General features: G+C 37.7%; 1 protein-coding gene across 1 annotated transcript; it reads right to left on the bottom strand.

The window, feature by feature from the left end:
• Nucleotides 1-15,037: 15,037 nt before the first annotated feature.
• Nucleotides 15,038-27,124, bottom strand: DSEL (dermatan sulfate epimerase like). Its single transcript, XM_029216988.1, has 2 exons — nucleotides 23,093-27,124; nucleotides 15,038-15,256 (listed from the first exon to the last, which is right to left on the bottom strand). The coding sequence occupies exon 1, from the start codon at nucleotides 26,738-26,740 to the stop codon at nucleotides 23,102-23,104; it is 3,639 nt and encodes a 1,212-aa protein (XP_029072821.1). The 5' UTR covers nucleotides 26,741-27,124; the 3' UTR covers nucleotides 15,038-15,256; nucleotides 23,093-23,101.
• Nucleotides 27,125-27,912: the final 788 nt, after the last annotated feature.

Below are 27,912 nucleotides of genomic sequence, written 5' to 3'. Positions count from 1 at the left end.
AGACTAAACCATTTAAGCCATGCAGACAAAATTAAATCTATTTCATGAACATAAGGGAAACAACTTAGGTTATTTCCTGTAAGTGCCTCTGACAATCATAAAAGAAACTTAAGTCATCTTCCTAAAAACAATATGAAATAATCACTCTTAACCAATCCCTTGCCATCTGGAAACCCACGTTGTAATAACCAATCTCTGTAAAGGGTAAACAACTTCCTCATTTTCACGTTATAAGCCATCCTGTAATTTAATGAAGCCCTTTGAGCTTCACGTCAGTTTTTACTTTTGAAAGCTCCTGGTGTGCAAAATGTTCTTACATGCATGATAAACTCTTACTAAAGACTGTTCATTGATTTAGTGGCTTTAATTCTGCTAATTTCTGGATTTTTGACACATCAGATCTTTGCTCCATAATTTCATTTTTATGTATACAGCCAAGACTCTGCCCTTAGCTCTTGTGGTTTAGGGATAGGCCAGATATGTAGGCAGAGTTTATGCATGTAATTTGTGCCCCCAATCTCTGGCACTCCCTTTTTCCAGTTTCCTCTTTCACTGGAAAGTGGCATTTTATTGTCTATTGGCATTTTAGCTTCCGTGTATCGTGCAGGCGAGGCCTGCCTTCAGGCTAGAAGTGGTGAAGTGAGAAAATCACTAGTGCCACTTCCTTTTTCCAATGGTGAACTTCTTTCAAGTTTCTGCTACTCTTGGATCACTGTGCGGTGTCTGCCAGTAGTTGTGTGTGTGTTTGTTTATTATTTATTTTTTAAAATTTTCTCCAGAGTTAATAGCTGCTGTCTGTGAGAGGGTTGAGGCAATCACAGCTTCCTTGGCCCTTATCAAAAGTGAACTAAGTATATTTTGGAGATTAATCCCTTGTTGGTCACTTCATATAAAACAAGTCTATTCAATACTCTGTAATGACCTATATGAGAATAGAATTTAAAAAAGAGTGGATATATGTATATGTATAACTGACTCACTTTGCTGTACACCAGAAACTAGCACAACATTGTAAATCAACTGTACTCCAATAAAAAAATTAATTAAAAAAATAAATAAACTCAGGCGTGTAAATGTTGAGTCATAGTTAGAAAGCCTTTTCCTGTACCCAGGTTGAAGAAAAGATTCTAAAGTAATCAGATAACTCTAGCACGGAGACATTTATCCTAATGCTTTCCCAAATATTTATTTTCTCCAATTCTCATTACATTTTAGTTTTTTTAAGAATTTACAATCTATGCTCTTACTTTTTCCCATATTTATTGAGATGCAATTGGCATATAACATTGTGTAAGTTTAAGGTGGACATCATGATGTACATGTTTCAGAATATGTACATATTGAGAAATGAGTACCACGGTACGGTTAGTTAACACATCCACCACCTCACATAGTGATCATTTTATTTTTGTGGTGAGAACATTTAAGATCTCTCTTAGCAACTTTAAAGTATATAATACAGCGTTATTAACTATAGTCCCCATGTTGTACATTAGGTTCCCAGAACTTATAACTGAAAGTTTGTACCCTTTGATCACCTTCACCCATTTCCCCCATCCCCATTCCCCTGGCAACCACCATCTACTCTCTATTTCGATGAGTTAGACTTTTCTAGTTTCCACATATAAGTACTATCATACAGTATTTGACTTTATCTGACTTATTTCTCTTAGCATAATATCCTAAGTTTCATCCATGTCATCGAAAATGGCAGGATTCCTTCTTTCTTACGACTGAATAATTTTCATATATATATATATATATTTGTCACATTTTCTTTATCCATTCATCTTTTGACAGATACTTGTGTTGTTTCCATGTGTTAACTATTGTAAATAATGCTGTAATGAACATGGGGGAAGGGTGCAGATTTCTCTTCGAGACACAGATTTCTTTTCCTTCAAGGCATATGCCCAGAAGTGGAAATGCTGGGTATTATGATAGTTCTATTTTTAATATTTTGAGGACCCTGCATACTGTTTTCTATAGTGGTTGCACCAATTTACATTCCCATCAACAGTGTACACGGGTTCTCTTTCTCCACATCCTTGCCAGCCCTTTATAAGTCTTATGTTTTAGTAACAGCCATTCTAACAAGTGTGAGGTGATATCTCATTGGGTGTTTTTTTGTTTTGTTTTGTTTTGTTGTTTTTGTGGTACGCGGGCCTCTCACTGTTGTGGCCTCTCCCGTTGCGGAGCACAGGCTCTGGACGCGCAGGCTCAGCGGCCATGGCTCACGGGCCCAGCCGCTCCGCAGCATGTGGGATCTTCCCGGACCGGGGCACGAACCTGTGTCCCCTGCATTGGCAGACAGACTCTCAACCACTGCGCCACCAGGGAAGCTTTCTCATTGGGTTTTGATTTCCATTTCCCTGATGATTAGTGATGCCAACTACATTTTCATGTACCAGTTGACCATTCTTCTTTGGAAAAATAACCTATTTAGACCATCTGCCCATTTTTTAAACAGATTTTTTTTTTACTATTGAATTGTACAAGTTCCTTGTATAGTTTGGATATTAACCACTTGTCAGAGATATAGTTTGCAAATATTTTCTTCCATTCCGTAAGTTTCCCTTTCATTTGGTTGATTGTTTCTTGTGCTTTGCATAAGCTTCTTAGGTTTATGTAGTCCTGCTTGCTTATGTTTTCTTTGTTGCTTGTATTTTCAGTGTTATATTTAAAATATCATTGCCAAGCCCAATTCAAGAAGCTTTCCCTATGTTTTATGTTCCTCTTCTAAGAGTTTTAGAGTTCCACGCATTACATTTAAGTCTTTAATCCATTTCAAGTTAATTTTGGGGAGTGATGTAAAATAAAGGCCCAATTTCATTCTTTTGCATATAAATATCCAGTTTTCTCAACAATATTTATTGAAAAGATTATCTTTTCAATAGTAGCCTTGGTTCCCCTGACAAATATTAGTTGACCTTATATGCATGGATTTATTTCTGGACTCTCGATTCTGTTCCATTGTCTATGTGTATGTTTTTATGCCAGTAACAATATTGTTTTCATCCCTGTAGCTTTGTAATATACAGTTGACCCTTGAACAGCATGGGGGATAGGGGTGCTGACCCACTCACTGTCAAAAGTCCGAGTATGGCCCTCCATATTGTTGGTTTTGTGGATAAGGCTATGGTTTCAGCCAACCACAGATCCTGTAGTAATGAAATAATGTATTTTTTAAAAAAAATCCAAACATAGGTGGACCAGTTCAAGCCCATGTTGTTTAAGGGTCAGCTTTAGTTGGAAACCTGGAAATGTGATGCTGCCAGCTTTGTTCTTTCTCGAGATTGCTTTGAGTATTCAGGCTCTTTTGTGGTTCTATTTGAATTTTAGGATTTTCCCACTTCTGTGAAATATACCATTGCAATTTTGACAGGGATTTGCACTTAATCTATAAGTGGCTTTGGGTAGTATGGGTATTTTAAAAATATTAATTCTTCCAATCCATGAACATGATAAACTATATCAGTTATTTAAGTCTTATTCATTTTCTATCATAAGCATCTTGTAGTTTTCAGTGTACATATCTTTCACCACCTTAGTTAAGTTAATTCCTAAGTATTTTATTATTTTATATGCTATTGTGAAAGAATTGTTTTTCTTATTTCTTTTTCAGATATTTTATTTTTAGTGTGTAGAGATGCAACTGATACTTGTGTGTTGATTTTGTATCCTGCAATTTTACTGGATTCATTGGTCCTTTTCAAGTTGTTTTTGCTGGAGTCTTTATGTTTTTCTGTATATAACATCATGTCATCTGCAAGCAGAGATGATTTTACTCCTTTTCTGATTTAGATGCCTTGTCTCTCTTTTTCTTGCCTGATTGCTTCTGACTAGTACTGTGATGACTAGGAGTGGTGAGAGTGGGCACCCTTGTCTTCTTGTTCCTGATCTTAAAAGATTTCAGTCTTCCACCATTAAGTATGACGTTAGCTTTGGGCCTGTCATATATAGACTATTAATGTTCTTGCACATTCCTTTTACACCCAATTTTTTCAGATTTTTATCACGAAAGGAATTGAATTTTGTCAAATGCTTTTTCTGCATCTACTGAAATGATCATATGATTTTTATTCATTCTATTAATGTGGTATACCACATTTACGGATTTTTGTATGTTGAACCATCCTTGCTATCCAAGGATGAATCCCAGCTGATCATGGTATATGATCCTTTTAATGTGCCGTTGAATTCAGTTTGCTAGTATTTTGTTGTGAATTTTTCATTTGTATCCGGGAGATTGTCCTGCAGTTTTATTTTCTTGCGGTGTTCTTTTCTGGTTTTGGTATTAGGGTAATTCTGGCCTTGTAAAAGGAGTTTGGGAGCATTCCCTCCTGTTTTATTTTTTGGAGAAGTTTGAGAAAGATTGGTGTTAATTATTCTTTAAATGTTTGATAGAATTCCAGTGAAATCATCTGGTCCTAGACTTTTATTTATTGGGAGTTTTTTGGTTGCTGATTCAATCTTCTTATTATTGGTCTTTTCAGATTTTATATTTCTTCATTGATTCAGTCTTAGCAGGATACATGTTTTTAGCAATGTATCTATTTCTTTGAGGTTATCCAGTTTATTGGTATATAATTGTTCACCATAGTCTCTTAGGATCCTTTGTATTTCTGTGGTATTAATTTTAATTTCTCTCCTTTTACTTCTGCTTTTATTTATCTGAGTCCTCTCTCTTTTTCTTGGTAAATGAAACCTAAAGTTTTTTCAATTTTGTTTATCTTTTTGAAGAATTAGCACTTAGTTTTGTTAATCATTTCTATTGTTTTCCTATGCTCTATTCCATTTATTTCTATACTAATCTTTATTATTTGCTTCCTTCTTCTAAATTTGGGCTTAATTTGTTCTTTTTCTAGCCCCCCTTGAAATATACTGTTGTTTATTTGAGATTTTTTTCTTAATGTAGTCATTTATGGTTATAACCTTTCTTCATAGAACTACTTTTGCTGTATCCCATGAGTTTTTATATATTGTGTTTGTCTCAAGATATTTTTTGATATCCCTTTTGATTTTTTCTTTGAGCAGTTGGTCTTTCAGGAACGTGCAGTTTAATATCCAGGTATATGTGAATTTTCCAGCTTTCCTCCTGTTATTGATTTTTGTTGATTGGTACAGCTCTGCAGATGTGCATGGCCACTGGCTGGGATCTCTACTCATATACCACTCTAAGCAGGAATGCGGTCCACCAAGATCTGAACACTGGTTGCTGTTAAGTCCCGCCCCTCTTCTCCATTTCCGATCCCCAGTTATTGAGCTCCGCATATTCCTCCAGTGATCCCCATGAGGTGAGACCGGAGTGGGCCCCCTGGAAAGTGCCCTGCAATGACAGGGAAGCTGGATATCCACCTTGGGCTTTTTTCCCCCACTGGATAGCTTGCAGGCCCAGGGCGCCCTCTTCATGCAGCAATGTGCCAGCCTTGGGGCCCAGTTATGTGGTCAGAGTGTAGCCTCTCCCCTTACCTTCTAATGCTGTCCCTTCTCAGTCTCTGGAGTCCAGAGGGCTGCTTCAGCCTCTCCCCCACCCCAGGTTCTTGGATTCTTATAATGGTATTTTGTCTACGGATCATTGCTAGTTGTTCTTCTTGTGAGAGGGACTGAAGTCGGGAATGACCTTTGTCATCACCTGCCTTGAGGACTGACTTGCAATGCACTGTGGTTGAGTCTCTGGACACAAATCTGGGTGGTGGTCTTCCTGTCCTGAGTGGCCTGCTGCCTTGCAGGCTGAAGTTGCTCAGCATGAGAAGGAGCTGAATTCCCTGAAGCAGAGGCTTGTGGCAGCTGTGTTGGCAGAGCCAAAGCTGGAGCCGAGCCAGAATGCATGGTTCTGGTGTTGCAGCTGCCACCAAAGGCCGCCATATTCTCTTGTTGACTTTTAGTACAAAACCAATTTCATTCAATTGAGAAAAAAAACATGAATACTTTTGCTGCTAGTTGCAAAAGTTCAATCTCTTTTTAACAGCCTTATGTTAATAGCTGAAAAGTATGTTACCTGCTACAATGCCTTATAAAGTAATATTTCAGTGACTTTCAGAGATATCCTAATCACCAATAGCAAGTAACCTAGGTTCATCTTTACTGAAAAATTTGGGCAAAATGTTATTTAGTCAATAGTAATCTGTGCTCAGGAGGGCATGCATACATCATGAAGCCTCTAAATGATTCAATTTGGGAGTTACTTTTTCATTCATATGAAAGATGAAAAAAAAAAAACCTAGGAAACAAAAGTGGCAAAGTTAATGATGACACCTGGGATTCATCCTATTCCTTTGCATTGAGGGTTCCAGTTCTTTACTGATGTGAGAGAGTACTTTCAAGGATACTTGTTTAACTGGAGTCTGTTTGATTAGGTACGAGTCTCCATGCTGAATGGTCCCTAAATGCTGTGAATAGTTATCACTAGCATATCAAAAAAAAACCCAAAGTGTTTGGGAGATTTTTTCTTTCTTTTATCTGCAGGTTTCCTCTGGAAGAGGCTGGTAAGGAGTATGTCCTGGGATATGAGTTTTATTTCAAGGTTACTGAAGTATCACAAGAGTGCAGTCAAATGAGAAACTGATGAATAATATCCAGAGGGCACTGACAGCAAGGTAACGCTATAGTTTCAGGAAACTTGAGAAATGACGATAAAGAAACACTTTACATCTAGTTTGTTGTTAGAATAAAAATATATTTTGACAGACAACCAACATTTTTGTCCAAGTTTAAGTTAACTTATTTGTAACTGTCTAATTCACAATGAATACCTATCATTTTGTGGTAATAAAGTCTCATGTTCAAGAGATATGTAGTCTTTAAAACACAGATTTGTTGCCTAAAAAATACTCTAAAATGAAATACATTCAAGACCATTTAGGATATTCATGTATTTTCCTTTAATAGTAAGTACTGGGGTGACTTTCAGGGCATTCACTACCAGTTTTGCCATTAACAATGTGCCAGTTAGAAAGATCACTCGTGTTACCTAGGTATTATTTTCTTACAGCCAGACTAGGTGATCATAAAGATTCTTTTCAACTCAAAAATTCTTTCCTTCTACTTTAAGGCTGTCTACTATTTACTCTTGTCTACTAAGTTGAAAACTCTAGTAAAGCAGCCGTAAGATATACGAATTAATAAATAAATGAAAAAGCGAACACACATGTTCTCATCACTCAGCTTAAGAAAAGTAAATATTATTTTATGTTTATAAACCCCTGTGTGGCTCTAAGCAAGTTAGCCTTATATTCAGTGGCTAAAACTGAGCCAGAAGCCTGCGTGTTTACTCTCAGCTGCTGTCAACAGCAGGGAGACAGAATTTGCAATTTGAGTTTAGCCAGGTTAACCTTTAAAAATGAAAGGTTATGTACTCCCTGTAAATTTAATCCTAGAAGAATAGGAGGGAAAATATATTTGAAGAAGTAAAGGACAAAATTTTCCTCTATTTGGCGAAAGACATAAATTTACAGATTTAAAAAATTCATCAGTCTGAAGGAGAATAAATACAAAGAAAACAGCCTGTACTCACATCATCATCAAACTGTTGACCATTAAGCTTAAGGAGAAAAATCTTCAAAGGAGAGATTTTTAAAGAACATTTTAAAAGTACATGGGAGAAGTGATATGAATGCAGACTTTACATCAAAAATGGTGGAAGACAGAAAACAGTGTAATAACGTTTCAAGAGTCTAGAATATTTTTAACCTAGATTTTTATGTCCAGTGAAAATATCTTTCAAAAAGTAAAGCAAAATGAAAATATTTTCCAGTGAGAGAGAGAGAGAGAGAGAGAGAGAGAGAGAATGCTTTGTCAGCATATCTGTAGTGCAGGAAATTTTAAGGAAATCCCACAGGCTGAAGAGAAATTAGTAACAATATATATATTATGAACTGACTTGACCTAAACAACTATAAAATATTTCACTCAACAGTGTCAGCATATTCATTTTTTCCAAGTGCACAGAGCACATTTATCAAGACAGACCATATTCTAGGCATAAAGGAATGCTCAGTAAATATAAAAGGATTGAAATCATACAAAGCATCTTCCCTAACCACAATGAAATTAAATTATAAAATAAAGGAAGATTAGAAATGAAAACTCTTAAGTATTTGAAAACTAATCACACACTTCTAAATATCCTGTGGTCAAATAATGAATAATAAAGAAAGAATCAAAAAGTCTAAGAGCCAAGAGCACTTAACCTAGTCATGTCTGGGTCTGCTGTAGTGTAGCCCTTTTAAAAGCAGCCGACATAGAGCACCCAGAAGTAAAAAGCTAAAGGAAGCTAGGACCGTAGGAAAATCCTATCCTAAGAACAAAACACAAAATAGTAAATCAGGAGTGACAGTGGTTGTCAACTACATTCTTGATGTACTACTTCCTTTTTCATTCACAATACCTTAAAAAAAAATAAAACAACAACAAAAATGACAACCTAGCTCATTTTCTAAGTTTGGTGCTAAGTACTTACTTTGCTTATTTTTGACCACTGGATGGGCTTGGAATTGGGTTGGGTTGTTTTCCAGCCATTTTATTTTTCTAGCTATTTCCTGGAATGATCTGTATCAATTTCCTTATTAATCTTTCATTTTATCCATCCATGATTGTCATTTCATCATTTCATAAATAGTCATTGAAAGAGGATAGGAAGAAAAAAGAAGGAAAGAAGAAATTAAATGCCTCTATTTCTAAAATTTATAAAGAAAACTTCACAAGTCTAATTATCTAAGCTTTGAATTACTTCCTCTGAAATATTTTTATATTAATGAAATAGATTTATTTGGAACTTTGTATTGGAAGTGCTGAATGAAAAAGTATTCACATTTTTAAGCTTTTAATATTTATTGCTATTTATTAGTTATGAAAGTTCTGTGAAGAGAAGCAGTATTTAAAAACCCAATTTGATCCATAATAATCAGAAGTGTGTGTGTGTGTGTGTGTGTATGTGCATAAAATGTTACTGTATAAATAGATAATATGTGTATATGTGGATATAAACATTAGATTGAATAATTTGAAACTACTGATATTTGATCACTGTTGACCTATTATAAAGACCATTTGACATAGTTCATTGGACTAGGTGGATATAAATTTTATTTAATATAAAAATAAGATCATTTTGTAGTTGTTTTGTAATCAATTAATTTTTTAAAGTATCAGGATTTTTCTAATAAGCTAGTATGCATCTTCACTGATTTTTTTTCCACCTTTAAGAAGTTTTCATGTCCTGATATTATAAATGATGCTATAATGAACATCCTTTTGTATACATCTTTCTATATTTTTTTTTCTCTTTTGTTTTCCTGTGGGATAAAATGATTGAAATAGAAGTAGTGGGCCAAAAGGCAAGCTTTGCTGGTGGAAGAGGGGAATCTTGAAAATATCTGGCAAACAGCCAACTTGTTTTTTGTTTTGTTTTGTTTTGTTTTTTGGTACGCGGGCCTCTCACCATTGTGGCCTCTCCCATTGCGGAGCACAGGCTCCGGACACGCAGGCTCAGCGGCCATGGCTCACGGGCCCAGCCGCTCCGCGGCATGTGGGATCTTCCCGGACCGGGGCACGAACCCGTGTCCCCTGCATCGGCAGGTGGACTCTCAACCACTGCGCCACCAGGGAAGCCCCCCAACTTGTTTTTAATGAAGAATATACATGTATATTACCAAAGCAGTAGCCAATAATTTATTCTTTGGTATATTCACCAAAATGGATTTTCTTTTTATTGGTTTATAAACTGATACAATATTGATTTCTTTTTAAGTTAAATTTATATAGTTAATAATGAGATTTATGGTGTTCATATTTCTTAGTCAATTGTATTTTTTTGACTTTCCAAATTGCTTTTTATCCAGGCAGGTGTTGTTTTCTACTCCCATGCTGTGTAAACTAAAAAATAAACAAAAGAAACACAGTTTTGACATAACTTTAGAGTTAACATAAATTTGTGTCTATTAACTTGAGAGAAGGAACCATTAGTGGGTTGAAAAAGTAAGTCCCTCACCTGTGGCTGGGTACCAGGCTGGTCACTGGTGACTGCTGATTTCTTTCCTGAAGGAGCCCAGGACATTTGCGGACGTGAAGTGCCCTGTAACCAATCCCTCTTTTTCAAAATTTGAAAGTAGAGAGCCCTTGAAAGTTGGTTCAGCATGACCCTCAAAACAATTAAGTGTGCAAGAAAGGACAAGAAAATATCTGAAATAATGTTCCCCTGAGAGGGGATTTTAGGCTGGTAATCCAGGCACAACAAAAATGTCTAATGGTTTTTGCAAGGGATAGGGTAGGGGGGTGGGGGGGTGATTTCTGTAGGCAGCTTTTCTAGACCCAAGAACAGTGGACCAGTAGATTGTGCTTTTGAGAATAAAATTAAGCAAAAAACAAAAGGAAATAAAAGGTGAATTAAAATGAACTGGCCTTTTGTACACGGGTCACCAATGTGAACTGTGCAGAAACAGTATAAGCATGTGATTCTAGTCTCTGTAGAAAAGTGTCATTTGTTGAGTTGGGCAGGACTGATCTTCTACAGTGACACTTTATACCAGTGAGAAACAGGGAAAGTTTTGGTCACATGGGATTATAGTTCTTTCTTCATTTGTTTGGAAGTAGTCCTAAACCTTTTGATTAAATCCCAAGTAATTTTAGACTTTTTTTTCCCCTGTATTTCTTTTTTTTCCCCCCATTTATTTAGTAGTTGGAGGACAGGTCTTAAGTAGAAGTAATTTGGAAGCTGAGATATGAATTGTAAAATAATAGGAAAGTGACAGTATTTGTACTTTGAATTGGTGAAACAGATTATCTGCTTTATGCATGTTCTATCGCTTTTAACTTCTCTCTTTTAAAGTTGTAATCACTTTTGCTTACAGATATGTAAAATCTTTTCCACATTAAAGATATTAAATCTGTACTTGTGTATAGTAAAATCATGTTTTCTAATTGGTGCTCTTTTTTATTTTTTCCCGTTTTTTTTTTGTTGTTTTTTTTTTGCGGTACGCGGGCCTCTCACTGTTGTGGCCTCTCTCGTTGCGGAGCACAGGCTCTGGACGCACAGGCTCAGCGGCCATGGCTCACGGGCCCAGCCGCTCTGCGGCACGTGGGATCCTCCCGGACCAGGGCACGAACCCGCGTGCCCTGCATCGGCAGGCGGACTCTCAACCACTGCGCCACCACGGAAGCCCAATTGGTGCTCTTTTTTAATGCTGTTATTAGTTTTTTTTTTGATATACAGCAGAGCAAAGATGTACTATTTAAATACCTCTTACTGTAATAAACAATAAATCCAGTTTGCTCCTGGCGGTTTTGGCTGGTGGAGATTGACAAAAAATAGTGGGGCATATAATTAAAGATAAAAAAGAGAAACAACAGAAGTTAGAGTAAATAAAGGAAGTATGTAAGATCAGGAGCCAGTTATGCAATGCCAAATGAACATAAAATATTAGGTAAGAACAAAAAAGGCTAAAAATTAGTCTCTGAAAAGGCAATTTAATTTATGTAACTTATATAGAAGGTAATTTTTGGCCTATTATTGTCAATATCTACCAGCCAAAACCCACCAGGAACAGAAAGAAATAAGGCACACATACTCAGTATTAGGGATGGAAAAAACATGTGTAGGGGATGAATATTTAGAGGCAACAGAATGCATTTTGAGCAAATTTAGGTCAATAAATGTGAAAAAATTAAAAAAAAAACAAACAGGACAAATTCTTTAAAAACATAACTTGCCAAAATAGGCTTCAAAATAAATACATGAGGTAAGTAATATAAGCCTATAACCACCAGGTAACATCTTATATTTAGTTAAAGTGTTCCCACAAAGAAAACAGAATGCTCAGATGATTTACAAATGAGTTTTAACAAACATTCTTGTATTAGATCATTTCAATCCTATGCAAACTCACCTATAAAATATAAAAATAGAACATCCTCAACTTACTTTATGTGACAAGTATGTTGACTTCAAAATTAGGCAAGTTTATTATGAGAAAAATCACAATTACAAATGTTGATATAAACATCTTAAATTAATTATTAACAAACTCAATCCAGCAACAAATATAAATTTAATGAATCATTCCCAGGCTGGTTTTATCACAGCAAGCCAAGTTTGGTTTAATCTCAAAAGAAAAAAAAATTTCACAAAATACACTACCTTAACAGATAAAGGCAAAGAAACATATGATTATCACAATAAATGCAGCAAAAGCATTGAATAAATCTCATCATGCTTTGATGATAAAAATTCACTTATCAACTGGGAATACAAGGGAATACAACGTCCTGATAAAGTGAATCTATGAAATACACACAGCATCCATTCATTTGCTCAGTGGTGAAGTGTAGAAGCACTCCATTCACATTAGGAACAGTACAAGAATATTCACATTACCAGACTCACTCAGTATTTAACAGGATGTCCCAACAAATCCAGTAAGAACATTAAAAAGTTATAAGAGTAAAAGGAAGGAAATATATTCTCATTACTTGAAGATTACAAAAGCATCTGTATAAGTATTTTGAAAAAATTTACAGGTAAATTATTAAATTAGTAAGAGGATTTATAAGTTCCCTGATACAATATAAATACACAAAAATCAATCGTATTTTCTATATACTATCATCAGTTAGAACATATAATTAAAAATAAATATCATCCACTGTAATAACAATATATAAAGTGCTTATACTTAAATCTATCAAAGAATTAGAAATATTGTATAAAAGGAGAGATATACCATGCTTATGAACAGGGATTAATGTAAAGAGGTCGATTCTCCCAAAATTGATGTAATGCATTTACCATTAACATGTACTGTTGTTTGCTTTGGGGGACTACACAAACTAATTCTAAAATGCACATAGAAGAACAAAGCCTAAAGAAATGAAGAAAAAGAAAGGAAAAAGCCTTGCCAGATTTCAAGGCTAACAAAACGACTATAGTAATTAAGATAGTGCAGTATTGTCACTGGGTAATGGAATTTGCCAGAAGAATACAGTAGAGAACTGAGAAATCAGCTCACACAAAATATAAGGACCTGATATGTAGGGAAGACAGCATTGAAGATTAGTGGAAAAGAAAAGGGTACTGAATCTCTTCAGTCTAGGACAGCACGTTATTTATACAGAGAAAAAAATCTCAGAATAGACATAACAATTAATATAAAGCAGATTAAATATTTAAATATAAAAGACAAAATCTGTGGCAGGGACACTCTGAAATAAGCCCGTTCTTCCATCTCCTGGGATTCATGCCCTTGTAAAGTCCCTTTCCCTTGGGTGTGGGCGTAGGGGGACCTCTGACTTGCTTCTCACCAAAGTTGACTGGGTGTCACTTCCATGATTATGGTAATGTGTTAGCAGTTTCTCTATTGATTCTCTCATCTTGGCTTTTATGAAGTTACCTGCCAATGGAGAAGCTCACATGGCAAGTGACTCAGGGTCTCCAGCCAACAGCCAGAAAAGAACTGAGGCTTTTAGTCCAGCAACCCACAAAGAACTACATCTTGCCAACAACCACATGAGCTTGGAAGTGGATGCTTCTCAGAGGAGATCCCAGGCCCAGCTACTTCATTGCAGCCACATATAAGAGCAGAGGACGCAGTTCAGCCACGCCTGGATTCCTGACCCACAGAAATTGTGAGATGATGAGCATGTGCTGTTCTAAGCCATTACATTTGTGGTAATATTGTTTTGCGGCAATAGATGATGATGAGAAAATTAAAATGCTTGGAAGAAAATAGAGGAGAACATCTTCAGTGCCAAGACCTTAAGAAAGATTATTTAATAAGATGCAAAAAAGTACAATAAAGAAAAACACATATTTGTTTACATTCAATTAAGAACACCTGCATATCAAAACATATCACAAAAGTCCTAGTAGAAAGATCATGAAAATATAAGCCAAGAAGTTATTCACGAGTATAACCAAAAAAGGATTAGTATTATTAATATACTATAAATGTCAATGAATCAATGAGAAAAAAAAAGAATGCAATGGAAAAATGTATAAAAGACATGAACATGGATTTCATTTCACAAAAGAAGAAACAAATGGAAAAAGGACTACTGTGTGTGCACGTGTGTGCATAGTGCGCATGCTGCATGCATGTGCTATGTTATTAACAGAACTTCAAAAAAAAAAAGAAACGTAATATCCTTTTACCCCACTAGACAGAAAAACATCTAAAAGTATGAAAATGTCAAGTACAGGAGAAATTTTGGAGCAACACAAACTTTTCTACAATGGCTAGAGTGTCGATTTGTACAAACAATCTGTAAAAATAATAATTTGGTACCAAGAATAGTTGAGGATGTGCTTTGAGCCCTCAATATACTAGGCTGGAGTGTGGCTGGGTGGGAAGGTTCTGGGTACAAACAAAACACAATGACAAAATTCTTGTATGTGTGCATTATACAACATCTATAAACAGTTTTATATATAATGTTTGAAACTGCAAAAATTAAAAATATTCCCAAAATCCAACAAGATGAAAGATACATAAAGTATGGTATTTCAGATAATAGCATATATTGGAACCTACCACGATGAAAATAAGTGATCTCCACCTACAAACATCAACATGCATTAGATAAAATTTTGAGCAAAGAAAAGCAAGTTGCACAAGAATATATGCAATATGTTACTGTTTACGTAAAGTATACAAACATGCAAAAACATACAATATGTTGATAAGGATAGAGACATATGTGGTGGAGCTATAAAGAAGAGCAAGGGGGTGGTAAACACAAAATCCAGGATAGACGTTACCTCTGGGATCGCTGGTGAGAGTAGGAGAATACGGTAATGGAAGGTCAGACATATATGCTTTGTACCATATTATAGAGTGTGTGAGTATAGGAATTCTGACTCTAAGCCCCAGCTCTGGCCACAGTTACTTATCAGTATCATAGAGGAGGGCTTCTGATAGGGTCAGCACATCTTTTCAGTGTCAACATATTGGCATAACCTATCTTGCTTATCCATAATACCTACAGTTTGATAAGTAGGGGGCAGTAGAGCTGGCATATGCAAGAATCAGCAAAATAGTGTCTTCTAATTTGCATACAGTGCACCTCAGCAGGGATGTGGACAGCAATATCCAAGGAAAACCAATGAAAGAAAGAAAAGGAATTTCTCTCTTCAGTGGTATGAACCCTACTATCATAGATCTGTGGCACCTGGTCCCAATGCAGAGGTGCATGCTGTCTTGCACTCCTTGCTGGAAGGCTGAGTTTCTGGCTGGAGGCTCTGGAGTTTGCTGCTCAGTTGTATCTACAGGCATGGAAAAGAGAAAGCATCCAGACTTACAAAGCACCAAGCAGAAGATAAAGGACCGTAGAATTTTACCCCAACCCGAGAATATGTGTGAATGACACATGAATTAAAAGGAAATAATATTCTATAAAGATGAGATAATTTTATATTGATAAAATCATTTGTTATGTATGGTGTTAAGGTATATAATCATGATATGTGTAATTTGGATATGCTACCTCAGATTGGTCTTCACTTATTCCATCATAGCCAGTGGAGTAAATGTCATGTTCACACATAGTCTTAGACACTCCCAGCTTTTATGCATATTTCATAATAAGTGGAAAAATTAAAATAAGAAAAATACAATGATTACAATCTATAAGATCATAATTATGTATCTACTGAATGAAGGTATGAACATAAAATTATGATTAATGTTATACAAATGGCACTTGTAACATGAAATAAAATTTCAAGTAATAGCATCATACTTAAATTCAAAAAAGGCTCTATCTCGGGCTTCCCTGGTGGCGCAGTGGTTGAGAGTCCGCCTGCCGATGCAGGGGACACGGGTTCGTGCCCCGGTCCGGGAAGATCCCACATGCTGCGGAGCGGCTGGGCCTGTGAGCCATGGCCGCTGAGCCTGTGCATCCGGAGCCTGTGCTCCGCAACGGGAGAGGCCACAACAGTGAGAGGCCCGTGTACCGCAAAAAAAAAAAGTCTCTATCTCAATAAAACTCAGAAGGAAATATGATATTCTCTGGAAAAACTCAAGAAATAATGAAGACATTGAAGTCCATGAAAATTTGAATAAATTTTTCTCTTAAAACGTGAACATGAAAAAAGCACTGTTTCCAAATTAATATATTAATTGCATAACTGTAATTTTACATGTTTGTGCAACTCAGCTGATATATGGAATACTAAAATAGGTGTCTATTTGGTCTACATACTATGTATGCTCAAATTCTCTGGAAACATTTTAATATTTTCTTACTGGGAAAATGGTGCATCACATTACATATGGGTTTGATATATAATGAATTGGAGATGATCACAAAGAGGAAACAAGTATCTTCTACTAATTTTCACGTGTGATTTTATTTAATCCTTATATCAACTCTGGGGGAGTTTTATAGATGGGGAAATGGAGATTTAAAATTAAGAAAATTGCCCAACACGTCACAGCTGGTCATTATTTACTGACCTAGGGATTTGTATTCAGTTTTATCTAATTTCAAAGTTCATATAATATATAAAAGTGTTGTGAATATAACATTTTTAATAGAAATCTCCCTCTTCAAATTAATCAAGGAAATGGGAGAAAGATGCAAACAAACCTTGTGAAAAACCCACCAGTGCAATCTGTTGTTTATACACAGAAAACCTTCCACCTCTTATCATAATGGAATCCTGCCAAGTTCTTATGTGTGGATACAAGCAAATATCTTTTTACTCATGCGTTCAATAATGGGAATTTTGAGAGTTTTATAATTAATGTGGGGTGAAAGATAAAGTATAACTGAATATATGTACATTTCATTTTGGTAAATCTCGAGAGAAATTACACGAGTTCCTTGGCGCATGAAAGCCCACCGCAAGCGTGCTGTGCTCTAGTTAGCACTGAATTAGCCAGGGCACCCACGTTAATGTCTGGAGTAAAAATGAAGAGCAAAAATCACCTATTTTGTTTGTGTAGGGTTAACTTTTATTAACTGCATTATTTATATGCAGTTGTCTTTTCATGGGTATTTTATGGAAGCAATTTCATCACTTCTTGGTTGTATTGTGTTCTTATTTTAAAATCCCAAGAACTTTAAACAAATCTACAACAAAATTAATCTTTTGAAACAAGCAAAGGAATAACAATACATAATTAAAACAATAAATAAATACTAATAAAATTGGGCAGTAATATTTCATTGTAGTATAACAGAGGTTGGGAGCATCATTTGCATTATGCAATGAATAAGGTAAGAAGTGCCTTCAGCATTGTTCATAGAAGCATGTCAGATTTTAATGCAGAGATTAGAGATTTTATGTTGTTCATTTACTAAATGAGAAAAGTGACAGTGATGGGAGCTGAATTAACTTCCAAAAGAAGAAATGGAGAGCATCATGGGTGTCACATGTGCGTGAACATTTGCTTCCTTAAATCATTAGGAGCAAGGTATATACCCATGTTTGGAAATAGAGAGGAAGACAATATATGGGAAAACACCACATTATCTAGGACGTTGGAAAACCTGAGACACTTATAGGTGGAATTCGTCAGTGTTAAGACACTTGAAAGAAACATTTCATCTCAAGAGTCACAGCAATACAGAAGTAGTTTAAAGAAAACAGAAAGAGCAATTGCAATGTACTGTAGAAAAGATTTGCTCAGATTACAATTTATCCTTTTTTTCTCAAGTTTTAGCTATAATAATAAGGTTTCAAAGAGATTCTTAAATAGTTTATACCATAATGAACACAATTGTTATAGGAATGATTCTCCTTGTGCACCTTACTTTGTGTTCAGATTTAGGTTCAGAGTTCCTTCCATTCTTTGCTCCTTTGTTCCTTCTTTCCTTCCCTCCCTCCTTCCCTTCCTTCCTTTTTGGTATTATTTACATGGTAGGGAACAGAACAGGTAGGAATTTTTTCCCAAAACGAATTCTTTTAAAATATATTTGATTGACCGTCAGCTCCATAGGTTTTGTTCACTGCTGGATTCTCAGGATCAGTTAGCTGTGCCTGGTAATGTGAATCTGGAGGTGCTGAGAGGGGAGGGAAAGGAAAAGAGATGCTACTGGCCAGATGGAGCCTGGATGAAATACACTGAGGTATCCTCCTTCGTACTGTTATTACTAGCAGTGATCTGCATGCAGCCCAGTCACACCGCACTCACACATCCTTTTCTCTTCAGGGCATCCCTTGATATTCAATTATGGACCACATTTCTTTGTGATAAATGTGCTGGGGTAGTTAAGTGAGGGGGTGGGGGAATTGAGAAAGAGCAAGTGTCAGCGGTTTTGTTCTGTTTGTGCTTCTCTTTTGCAAGGGCTACTCGTTGATGGGACATCCTGTGACAACTATAGAGTCAAACCTAATGAGGAAAAGCACAGGTGGTGATCTCTGTCCAAATTTACTGAAACTCCATAACTACTCCCTTTCCTCGTAACCACTTTTTCAGAGATAAATCCTGTCTACTACAGAGTAGATAACACTTTGCGGTGTCTTTCCTCGGGTGGTAATGGCTACCCGGCATGCCCTTCCTCTCCTTCTCTTCTTGATGAATTCTGGAGAGACCATCAGTTCTTTGGGGCAGGGTCAGAGTCAACCAGTTTTTGTGTTCTCCCCTCATGCTAATCAATATCTTGACAGTAGATACCCCAGAATTACTGTGAATAAGTGAATTGATAACGGAATTGTAAACCTGCTCCAAATTCCTTCACAAAAACATATTCCCTAGAGAGAGAATATGGGCTTCAGATTAATCTGTAAAATGAATACCAGTGAGTTGTTGTGAAGATTGTAATGATATACATGAAAACCTTACGGTTCTGTGCAGCACATACTAAGAGACTAATTCATGATAGATCCTTATCTTTCTTAAAAAAAAAAAAAAAGTCTTCACTCTGCCAACCCTGTGCACCACCTACTAGAATATCTCAAGGGGCCTGCAGGGACCTTCCTTTTAGAGATCTCCTGCTTGAATAGATACCCCACCTGTGGCAGGAGGGGCAAATGTGGAGCACAGGTGCATAGTACGGGATGTTCTTGCCACTTAGTAAGTTGGGATGATGTACATAGAAGAGTGAAATGGACTGAGGGCAAGTCAAAGACAGGACTTGGAATTAAGATAAGGGAGTAGAGGCACGGCTCACCCATCACTAAGGGTGCTAGTGGCCGAAATTGTGGGACTGCATTTTCCAACTCAGCTCCATACAAAATCCTAACACAGTTACCTGTCCTAAAGTCCTAAAGAAAAGGGCTGTTACAAATTATCCCAACCATAGCCAAGTTGCTTTTAGCTTTTTATTTGTTTATTAATAGAGGAGTTGTGTTATACATATAGCTTGAATAAACTTCATAAATGATCTTCAGTACAGGTTTTCTTTGCTGCATAACTGGACAGGTGTGAAAGAAAAATGAAAATAAAAAACAAAAGCAAAACCCCCATGGTGTGGAAGGCTTAGCCGAACCTATCTTTGGAAATAGAATTAAACATGTTACTTGGACTAAACACAAGCTCATATAAATTATAGCTAAAGCAGCTACAAGTTAACTAGAGAATGTGAGAATCTACTGTTTGATGTTCCTACCATCCTTTGTGCAAAAAAAAAAAAATTCAGTTTAGTTCTTAAAATATTATTTGGATTTTTCTGCCAACATGAAGGGAAATAGAGATATTAGTCAAGTACTGAAAACACTGCCTTAGCAGCTATTTTGACATACTTTGGTTTACATTTAAATAAGCAGTAGGCAGCCCGCATATTAAATTCCTTGATCTGTCTTAGATTAGGCTCCCTTTCCTCTGTAAGTGGTGTTATAACATACTGCCTTCTATTCACATTTTTTGCTAAATTAGTGATTTTTTGTAATTATGATCAGAGTTAAGTCAATCAAACAGATTCTAAAACCACTGTTAATGTTTACTTATAGATAACTGAATGTGATAGACTTTATATCAAGAACGTCTAGGATCTATGATGCACCAAACTCTGCTGATAAATGACACCAATCAAAAGTCAGTGGCAGACAGAAGGGGTGGCATTTCCACAAAAGGGAAAAAAATTAAACATAACTAGTGTGTGTGTGGAGAGAGGTTCTTCTTCAAATATGAAGATATTTGTGCCAGATCCCATGCCATGGCTGGGTACTGGACATAAATAATTATCCCATTCTTGCCAGGCCACTTACAGTGCTAAGTCTTCTGTTTGTCCAAAACGCCAGCCAATCAAATGTCTAATATTGCGGGTTTAGGCTGAGTGTGTATGAGTTGTTGTGCCACCTGCCTAAAACTCGTGCCTTTCTGGGTTTCTAAAGATTAAATTTAAGTATAATCATAGATTTATTTTCTTTCTCCTGAACAGATTCTCCCATTTCCTTCCTTTCTGGAATTGTCATTACAGTAAATTCATCTCTGGATATGGCCTATTTCATCCTAAGTGAGTAATTTGCATTATTTCAAACTTTTGAAAACTAGATCAACATTACCACTACATTTATGTTACTTTTGTCAGCAAAACGGACACATTCTTTCAAAATTTCAGCATTTCAATGATATTATTTTAATAGAAGCTTTAATTCCAGTTGGGCCTAAGTTTGGGGAAGTTAATGAGGAAAGAAATTGATTTTATGGAAAAGACATTTTTTAAAGTGTTTCCTTTGGAAGTGTCACACAGTGATAATCGTTGCTTTAATTATTTTCAAGATGATCAGAAGAAAAATAAGTGTAGAGTCTATTCACATTTCTTCCCAGGATAACACCCTAGGAATGTAGGACTTAGACGTTCTGAGATTATAATTGAGATTATAAGGCAGGGGCTCCCAAGCATGAACAAATGGACGCATATGCAACGGCTGGGGCGTCCCTCACCCGTGTAAAACATTGCTCAGAAATAGAACCTGTGAATAGAAGTCTTCTCCTCCAGCTAAGTTTCCCTTGGGGTGGGAGTGGATGAGTGGACAAGGAAATTCACCTTGACCTTGCTATGTTGTAAAAGTTAAGATACACTGTGAAGATCATCTTAAGTGTGTTCCTTTCTTTAGCTATACATAAGATATTCCCATATTGTTCCCGTATTCATTCACAGAACTGCTCTTTCTTTTCCATTTTCTCCCCTCCAGCTGCTCCATATACTCACCCTGGCTCTCTTCTGCCTGTGGGCATGTTTCTGTACAAAGTTAAAGGAAAGGCAGTGGTACAGTTTCTGTCTTCTCTGCTGTTACTTGCACACGTTTGTAATTCTTACCTTGATCAGGCCTAATATTACTTGCAACCCAGAGCCTTTTTATTTGATCTGATTTAAGATCACACATCCTGGGAATTGAAAGCAAACACCGAGACTCTGACCAATAATGGAAACAGTGTTATCATCCATGTAGAAATGTTACATGCTTGTTGATAACCCTGAGATAGGACGAATAATCTTCCTTGAGCATAATAGTGTGGATTCAGGTCTTCAGTTGCCCTCTCAACCTGTATTAATAGGATTTTCATTCATTTTGACACTGTAAAGAGAAAGCAGGGAAAGCTACGAGAGGAAGCAGATGGGGTAGGGGGTGGGGGGGTGGGGGGGAGTGGTCAGTCTGCTTTCACACTGTAATGGAAGAAAAATGACAGCCCAGTTAGCTTTAGCTGGAATGTAACATATCCACAGCTTTATCACCCTGGAGGCACATTTTGACATAATAACAAACTACTGAGAAAGAACCACTTTTACCTAGGTCAGAATGACAGACTCCCAAGTGTTAGAGCATGGGCGATGGGGAGGGCGTGTGGAAACTACAGCCTGAAGCATTAGGAAGAAGGCTGCAGTCTGTACAGAGATTTTCATCAAGTCTCCACACTGCCTAATAGTTTTCATCCAATACCTTGTAATTACTCCTCTGGCTTCTAATGGCATAGCATTTTGATTTCAGAGCCTACCAAAATAAGATGAACCATACTTTATGACGACTATATTTATAATAAGATGCAGATGGTAAAGGAAACAGATGCCTCTGACATCATCTCCCATTCGCCTTCAACTTTTGCCGACACTGGCAGTCTGTGGACTCATTCAAAGGGATGCAAGATAAGTCAGGCAGTTTTCCAATTCTGTTTCCAGTCTAAAAAAACACTGGCAGCAGTGGCACTGCTTTCTTTGAGTCATACAGTGATAATTCCACAAGGAGAAATCTGATTCTAAGGCTGTGTCAGGCTTTGATGCAAAACGAATCATCAGGACAGAAAAAAAAAAAAATTCCCACAAATATCGGGAGTTTAGCCATTAGTAACTACTGACTGTTTTGCATGACAGCGACAGAAAGAAAAGGGTGGGAGTGGTGATGGTGAACAGCTACAGCTTCAAGGGAGCAAGAAAGAGAGCGTTTTAAAAAGACAAGCAGGTCTAAAATACCGTATCGGTCCTTGGCAGCCACCGTTCCAAGACTGATTCTTTATTACTTCTAAATAAAAAACTTTGAGGATTTTCAGGTCATTGTTTCTGACCTCAAAAAAAAAAAAATCCATTCTGTATTTCCATCTATATTTTCCAGAAGGGATCCTATAATTCTGATAGGAGTTTTCTCCATTTCCCCAGTGATATCAATGAACATTATACACAGTAAAGGGATATGTGTGTGTGTGTGTGTGTGTGTGTGTGTGTGCAAGATAAATGCATTAGGACACCTTCTGAAAAAGATAAGGAATTTTTGCAGTCCATCTTGAAAGCAACAGACGCTTGGGTATAGCAGCAACTGCAAGGCCTTTAGCAGTGTGTGAGGTTCGAGATAGATCAGCACAGTTACAGATGAAGGAGAGAGTTAGACAAAAACCTTTAAAATCTTCCTATCTCCCCTGACCACTGTAATATAACTTCATCTACACCTCTGAAGCAGAAACATTTTAGCAGAAAAAATTCAGAAACAAAGGCAAGGAAAAGTGGTGACATAAAAATGAATTCTGCTAGGCCAAACAGGGTGCTTATTTTTAAATAATCTCTCTGTGCAAGTAGCAAACTGATCACTCACTCACCCACACACACACACACACACACACACACACACATACATACACACATACAGTACAAGAATATACTAACTCTTCTAATTCATATCCACAAATTGGGTTGGAAATTATTAGTGCAAATTTCTGCTGACCTGCAGCATTTAGTCCATAAACTTTGGATATCCTAGACGATCCATCAGTGTCCAGCAGATGTTTTCAATCAGTTTAATTTCATCTCTAGGCAAGTTCTGTTTCCAAACATTAGTATTAGTTGGTGATATTTCCCCTTCATAGGGAAGATAGAAAAGGTTCGTGGAGGTGGCAAACAATATTTGGTTTAAACTAGCAGGAGACAAAGGAATTCCAAGAAAGGCAAAAATCCTTTCAGTGGTTTTCTGAGGAAAATGCACAATATCTTCAAACTTGATCATCTGGTAGCTGGTAGGCAGCAGGTCTGTGTTTATCCTCAAGGCTGCTGCAGTGTTTGCTAGCCACACGTGAGCCAGCAGAGACACTGCGTGTGGCTTGGACTTTGATAATTCTTTCCTCAATGATTCATACTCGGAAGCATAGCCCGAATTTAAGTTACATTTGCCTTTACCTCCCTCTATTTTAAACAATTTAGCTAAGTGCTCTGGTACATTCTTCAAAGAGTAAAGACTTGGTTTACTACTGTACAGCATCGAATAAATCCACGCCCGAGGGTCCCTCACCACATACAAGGCCCTCATCGAAGCTCCTAAAACTTCGTGGAAGAAATGCAGCTTTAAGGTCCAGCTCCCACTGTTCAGGCTGAGCACGGGCCGCGCGCTGGGGTAATGGACCAGGTGTCTCCTCAGAGCCCGAATGTATTCAGCGTCTCTATCAAAGGCGCCTTTCATTCTGCTTCTTTGTTCTGGCAAAGACTCTCTCCTTTTCAGCTTCCTTTTTTTGTCCTTATTCGTGGTAAAATATTGGGCCAGTTTACCCCTGCCGGGTTCGTGCAGATGGATGTTTTGCAAATGGAGTTTTGTGTCTTGGACCAAGGACTGCAACCAGCCTCGGAGTAAACGGAAATGCACACCGTGGACATCCGACGCCTTCCATTCACAGGCATCCACAAAGGAGTCGATCTCAAAGTCAGTTTCAGGGATGTCAATGTAGGCTGTGGGAACCCTGATGTAGAGAAAGTCACTGCTGTTGAAGAAGAGTTGTTTGAGAATTTCAGCTCCTGAGCCAGGAAGTGAGGTAATGACGATGTCAGGAAGATCGATGAGGTGCCCTTGGGGAGACACAGGCTTTGGGCTCGCTTCGGCCTCCGGCCTCGCCCACTTTGCACAGATGGGCTGAGTGCAAGTGCTCCACACATCCACCAGCTCAACGAACCACAAGGCAATAACAAGGGTGAGGATCCACCGCATTAGCTTTCTAAAAGAAAGGTAAAACCGCCACTGAAAAGTTAAGATCACCAAGCTGATGCACAAAATCAACCCAACTGCTACATTAAATTTAAATCCAAAGGGAAAAATCGCTCTGTCACGTCTTACGGGCTTCACTATGGCTTGAGTGCCCAAACCAAATCGGGTTATTTGGACCTGATCAGCCACACTGGCAAAGCCGCCAAATCCCAGGTAATCGAACCTTGTTTTCAAGTTGTGGTAGTCAGTTACAATGGAAACAACATGTTCAGTATTATTGACATTGAGAGAAATCTGAAGTCCAGAATTGGAATTATCAATAAATCTGCAGCTGGAAACATTGACATATGGCCCATAAAAGACATATACGATTCTTGTGATTGTGGATTCCATCTGAAATGTAACATTAACAAATTGAGTCCACCGTTTCTTAAATTCAGCTGCTTGCTCTGCTTCCTGTATACTAGCAATGGGGCTACTGCCACGATGATCAAACCAAAACATTTTGTAATGTGCATCCCACACATCCATCATGGCGCCGTTATACCTGTTCATGAACCTATATGGGATGTACTTAAAGTCAATATCCAGATTATGGAAGAAGGCACTGACAGATTTTATTGGGGAATCTTCTTGCCTCTCGACGTGATCAACAACTAGCAGAGTCTGAGAGTTTAAGAGAAGCAAAGCCCGATACACACTTTTCAGCTTCATTGCTGAGGAATAAGCTGACACTGCTTCCCCGCTCACAAATACCATGTCCCCATGTTGAGAGGCAGTAATGATTTCCCCCGCTGCATCACCAACCTCCTCGCCGGTCCACTTAAGCCACTGTGCACATTCTCCCAGCTGCCCTTCCCAGGGCTTATTACATTGGCTTGTGGGTGATGGCGCAAACACCAGTACGTTGTTAAGGTGGCTCAACTTGGGTCCATAGAGAGCTTCGGAAACAAATACCTGCCCATTGGGGGCAAAAGTGAATGAGTTCTGATCTGGATGTTCATGTCCTGGGTTAAAGCTTCTCCACCCATCAATCCAGGAGTATGGCTGGAAGTGAACTATGTCATAGACAGCTCGCCCTCCTAGCTTCCCAGATTTAAAAGACACAAAGGTATTGGTCTGTGTGTTTGGCAACCCAGCCCCATAAGTGACAACACCCCAGTTAGGGAACGTGTGCATTTTTGCAGTACCATATTCTGCAGGAGGCCGTGGGGTGAGCTGGGGATCATACCAGATGTATTCAGTGTGAAGAGTACTCCACCTCTGGGCAGTGGAGGGGACCATTGGTCCATCTTTAGGCCGGTGCCTTCTGATTTGCTGAGCTAACCAATTTCCAGCTCCATTCTTTAAGACGAACTTATCCAAAAAAACTAACTGGCTCTCGGGACCATAAAACCAATTATAATTGGAATCTGCTATACCCACAGTTCTTTGGAAGCCTGGCAAGAGGGTGGCGTAATAGAACCAAAAGTGCATTTTTAACCAGTTATTATCCAAGTTGTTGATATTAAAATGGCGCTGGGCCAGAAAAACGTACTGTGTGACTGACTTAGCCGTGTAGCTTCCATAGGCAACACCTTCATCCAAAGTACCATCGACAATATGATTCAACAGAAACATCATCTTTTCCATCACATCTACTACAACCTGTTTCCATAGATTTACTTCAGATCCTTTATCCACCCCAGTCACTAACGCCCCGGTGAGTAACGCTATCATATTAGTAGCTTGGTGGTTATGAAGAAGTTGTTTGCCCCATGAGCGGACCTTGGAATACTCATACATTTCCTCAGTAATAACCCATATTTTTTCTAGGTATTTTTGCCTTCGATGATCATCTAATAAGTTATATAAAAAGTCAAAGGCAGTGGCAAAACCTGTTAAGGAATGGCCAACTGGAACCTCATCCCCTGGTGCATTCTCCACCAGCCAGTCTTTGTAGCCCACCATCCTGTCCATATATTCCAAAACAAATTCAAAGGCAACTTTGTCTTCCGGGCATAACAAACAGTACAGTGCTAAAGGGGGCAGATTGTTACCATAAATTTCATTCCACTTGGCAGCAAAATCAGCATGCTTGGGTGGAGGTAGGTAGTATGTCGGGTTGGACAGCATAACCATCACTGCACTTCTGATAGCTCTAAAAAGATGCAAATGGCTTGTGCGAGACTTTTGCCTCATTGCTTGGATCTCTCCAGCATCAAAATATAAATGTGGATGAAGCATACTTTTCTTCAGCTTTTGGTTGGGTCTGAAATCTTGCACTTTCTGTGTCTTAAGCTGATCTATGTCATCTGGGAAAACTGCCCAGTCAGAGTAATTGCTCACAGATTCTTCAAAAGTAGAGAAAGCAAACATCACTAACAGTAAAAATAAGAAATGTCCTGTAAACATTAACGCCATGATCCATCGGGGAGCTCCTTTCCTTAGGCATACATGTCAAACACAGTGCTCAATGTGTTTCCCATCTGCTGAGTATAAAACATACATTTAAGGCCTTGATAAAACACAGACTGTAAATCGGATATGCTGTGAAATCCAGCTGACATTCGGCTCATTCAAAGCAAGTACAGTTGCCAAAAAGAGAAAACTTACACTGTGGATCTGTTTGCCTGATGCAGTGTTGCTTCCAATAAAACTTCAAGGAATGTTAAAACCTCTAGTTTTCCAATGTCACACAGTGAACAGGGGTGGAGATAGTCAAAAATACCATGAATTCACAATTTACTTCCTTGACATAAATCTACCTAACACAAAGAGTCAAAAAACACACATTGTAAAAAAAAGAAAAAGCAAAAGCACTCCAAAATCCACGTTAAGAAGTCATTCCTGGAGCAGGAAACCATCATCATACGTGTCTGATGCCTTTGCCTGTGTGTGCTCAGAGAAGCTGACAAAGTACTGCAATTCTTGGAGCTGACTGGGTTGTTACTCCTCTCAGCTTTTTACACTTTTTGCTTTGAGAATTTTTTCTTCCTCCATTTTTGGGGCAAAAACATCCTCAACAAGTATTCAAAGTCCTACTTGGTTTTAAAACACTCAAGATTCCTGTCCTCATTTCAGATCTGTCTTTTTTCAGGCTTACTTACTCATCAGCCTATTATGACCCAGAGAAAGCATTTTCCCATCTTCTTTTATCAGCTTCATCGGTACAGCTATGAAAATCTAATCTCTTCAACCACCTAGGTACTTCTCTTCCAATCATGAAGTAACCACCAACTGGGAAAGGAAACTCCCCTTTCACCAACAGTGACGTGTCTTTTCTGTTCCTTTTTCATGACATACTCCTTTCTGGGGGAAAAACAAAACAGAAATTCTCTGAGGCTACAAGTATGCTGGGAGTGGACATAAACAGAAGATTTAAATGGTCTAACGTCTCCTGATAGAAATTTTAGAATCACAATAAGATCTGTTATTAACTACAATCTAGGTTAGACCAAATGGTTCTTTTTTCTTATACTTTTCAACGCATATATTAGGATAACAATGGTGGCAGAAGACAAGCGGCTACAACATGTAACTTTCCTAAGAGTATTTATTTTAACTGTGGCTTGCTTTAGTCATTTAAAATGTTT

This window comes from Monodon monoceros, unplaced genomic scaffold (assembly GCF_005190385.1).
Source record: "Monodon monoceros isolate NGI ecotype Baffin Bay Population unplaced genomic scaffold, NGI_Narwhal_1 Super_Scaffold_1, whole genome shotgun sequence".
Lineage (NCBI taxonomy): Eukaryota > Metazoa > Chordata > Mammalia > Artiodactyla > Monodontidae > Monodon > Monodon monoceros.
The sequence above is the reverse complement of the archived record's forward strand: the minus strand, read 5'-3'. Positions and strand labels throughout refer to the sequence as shown.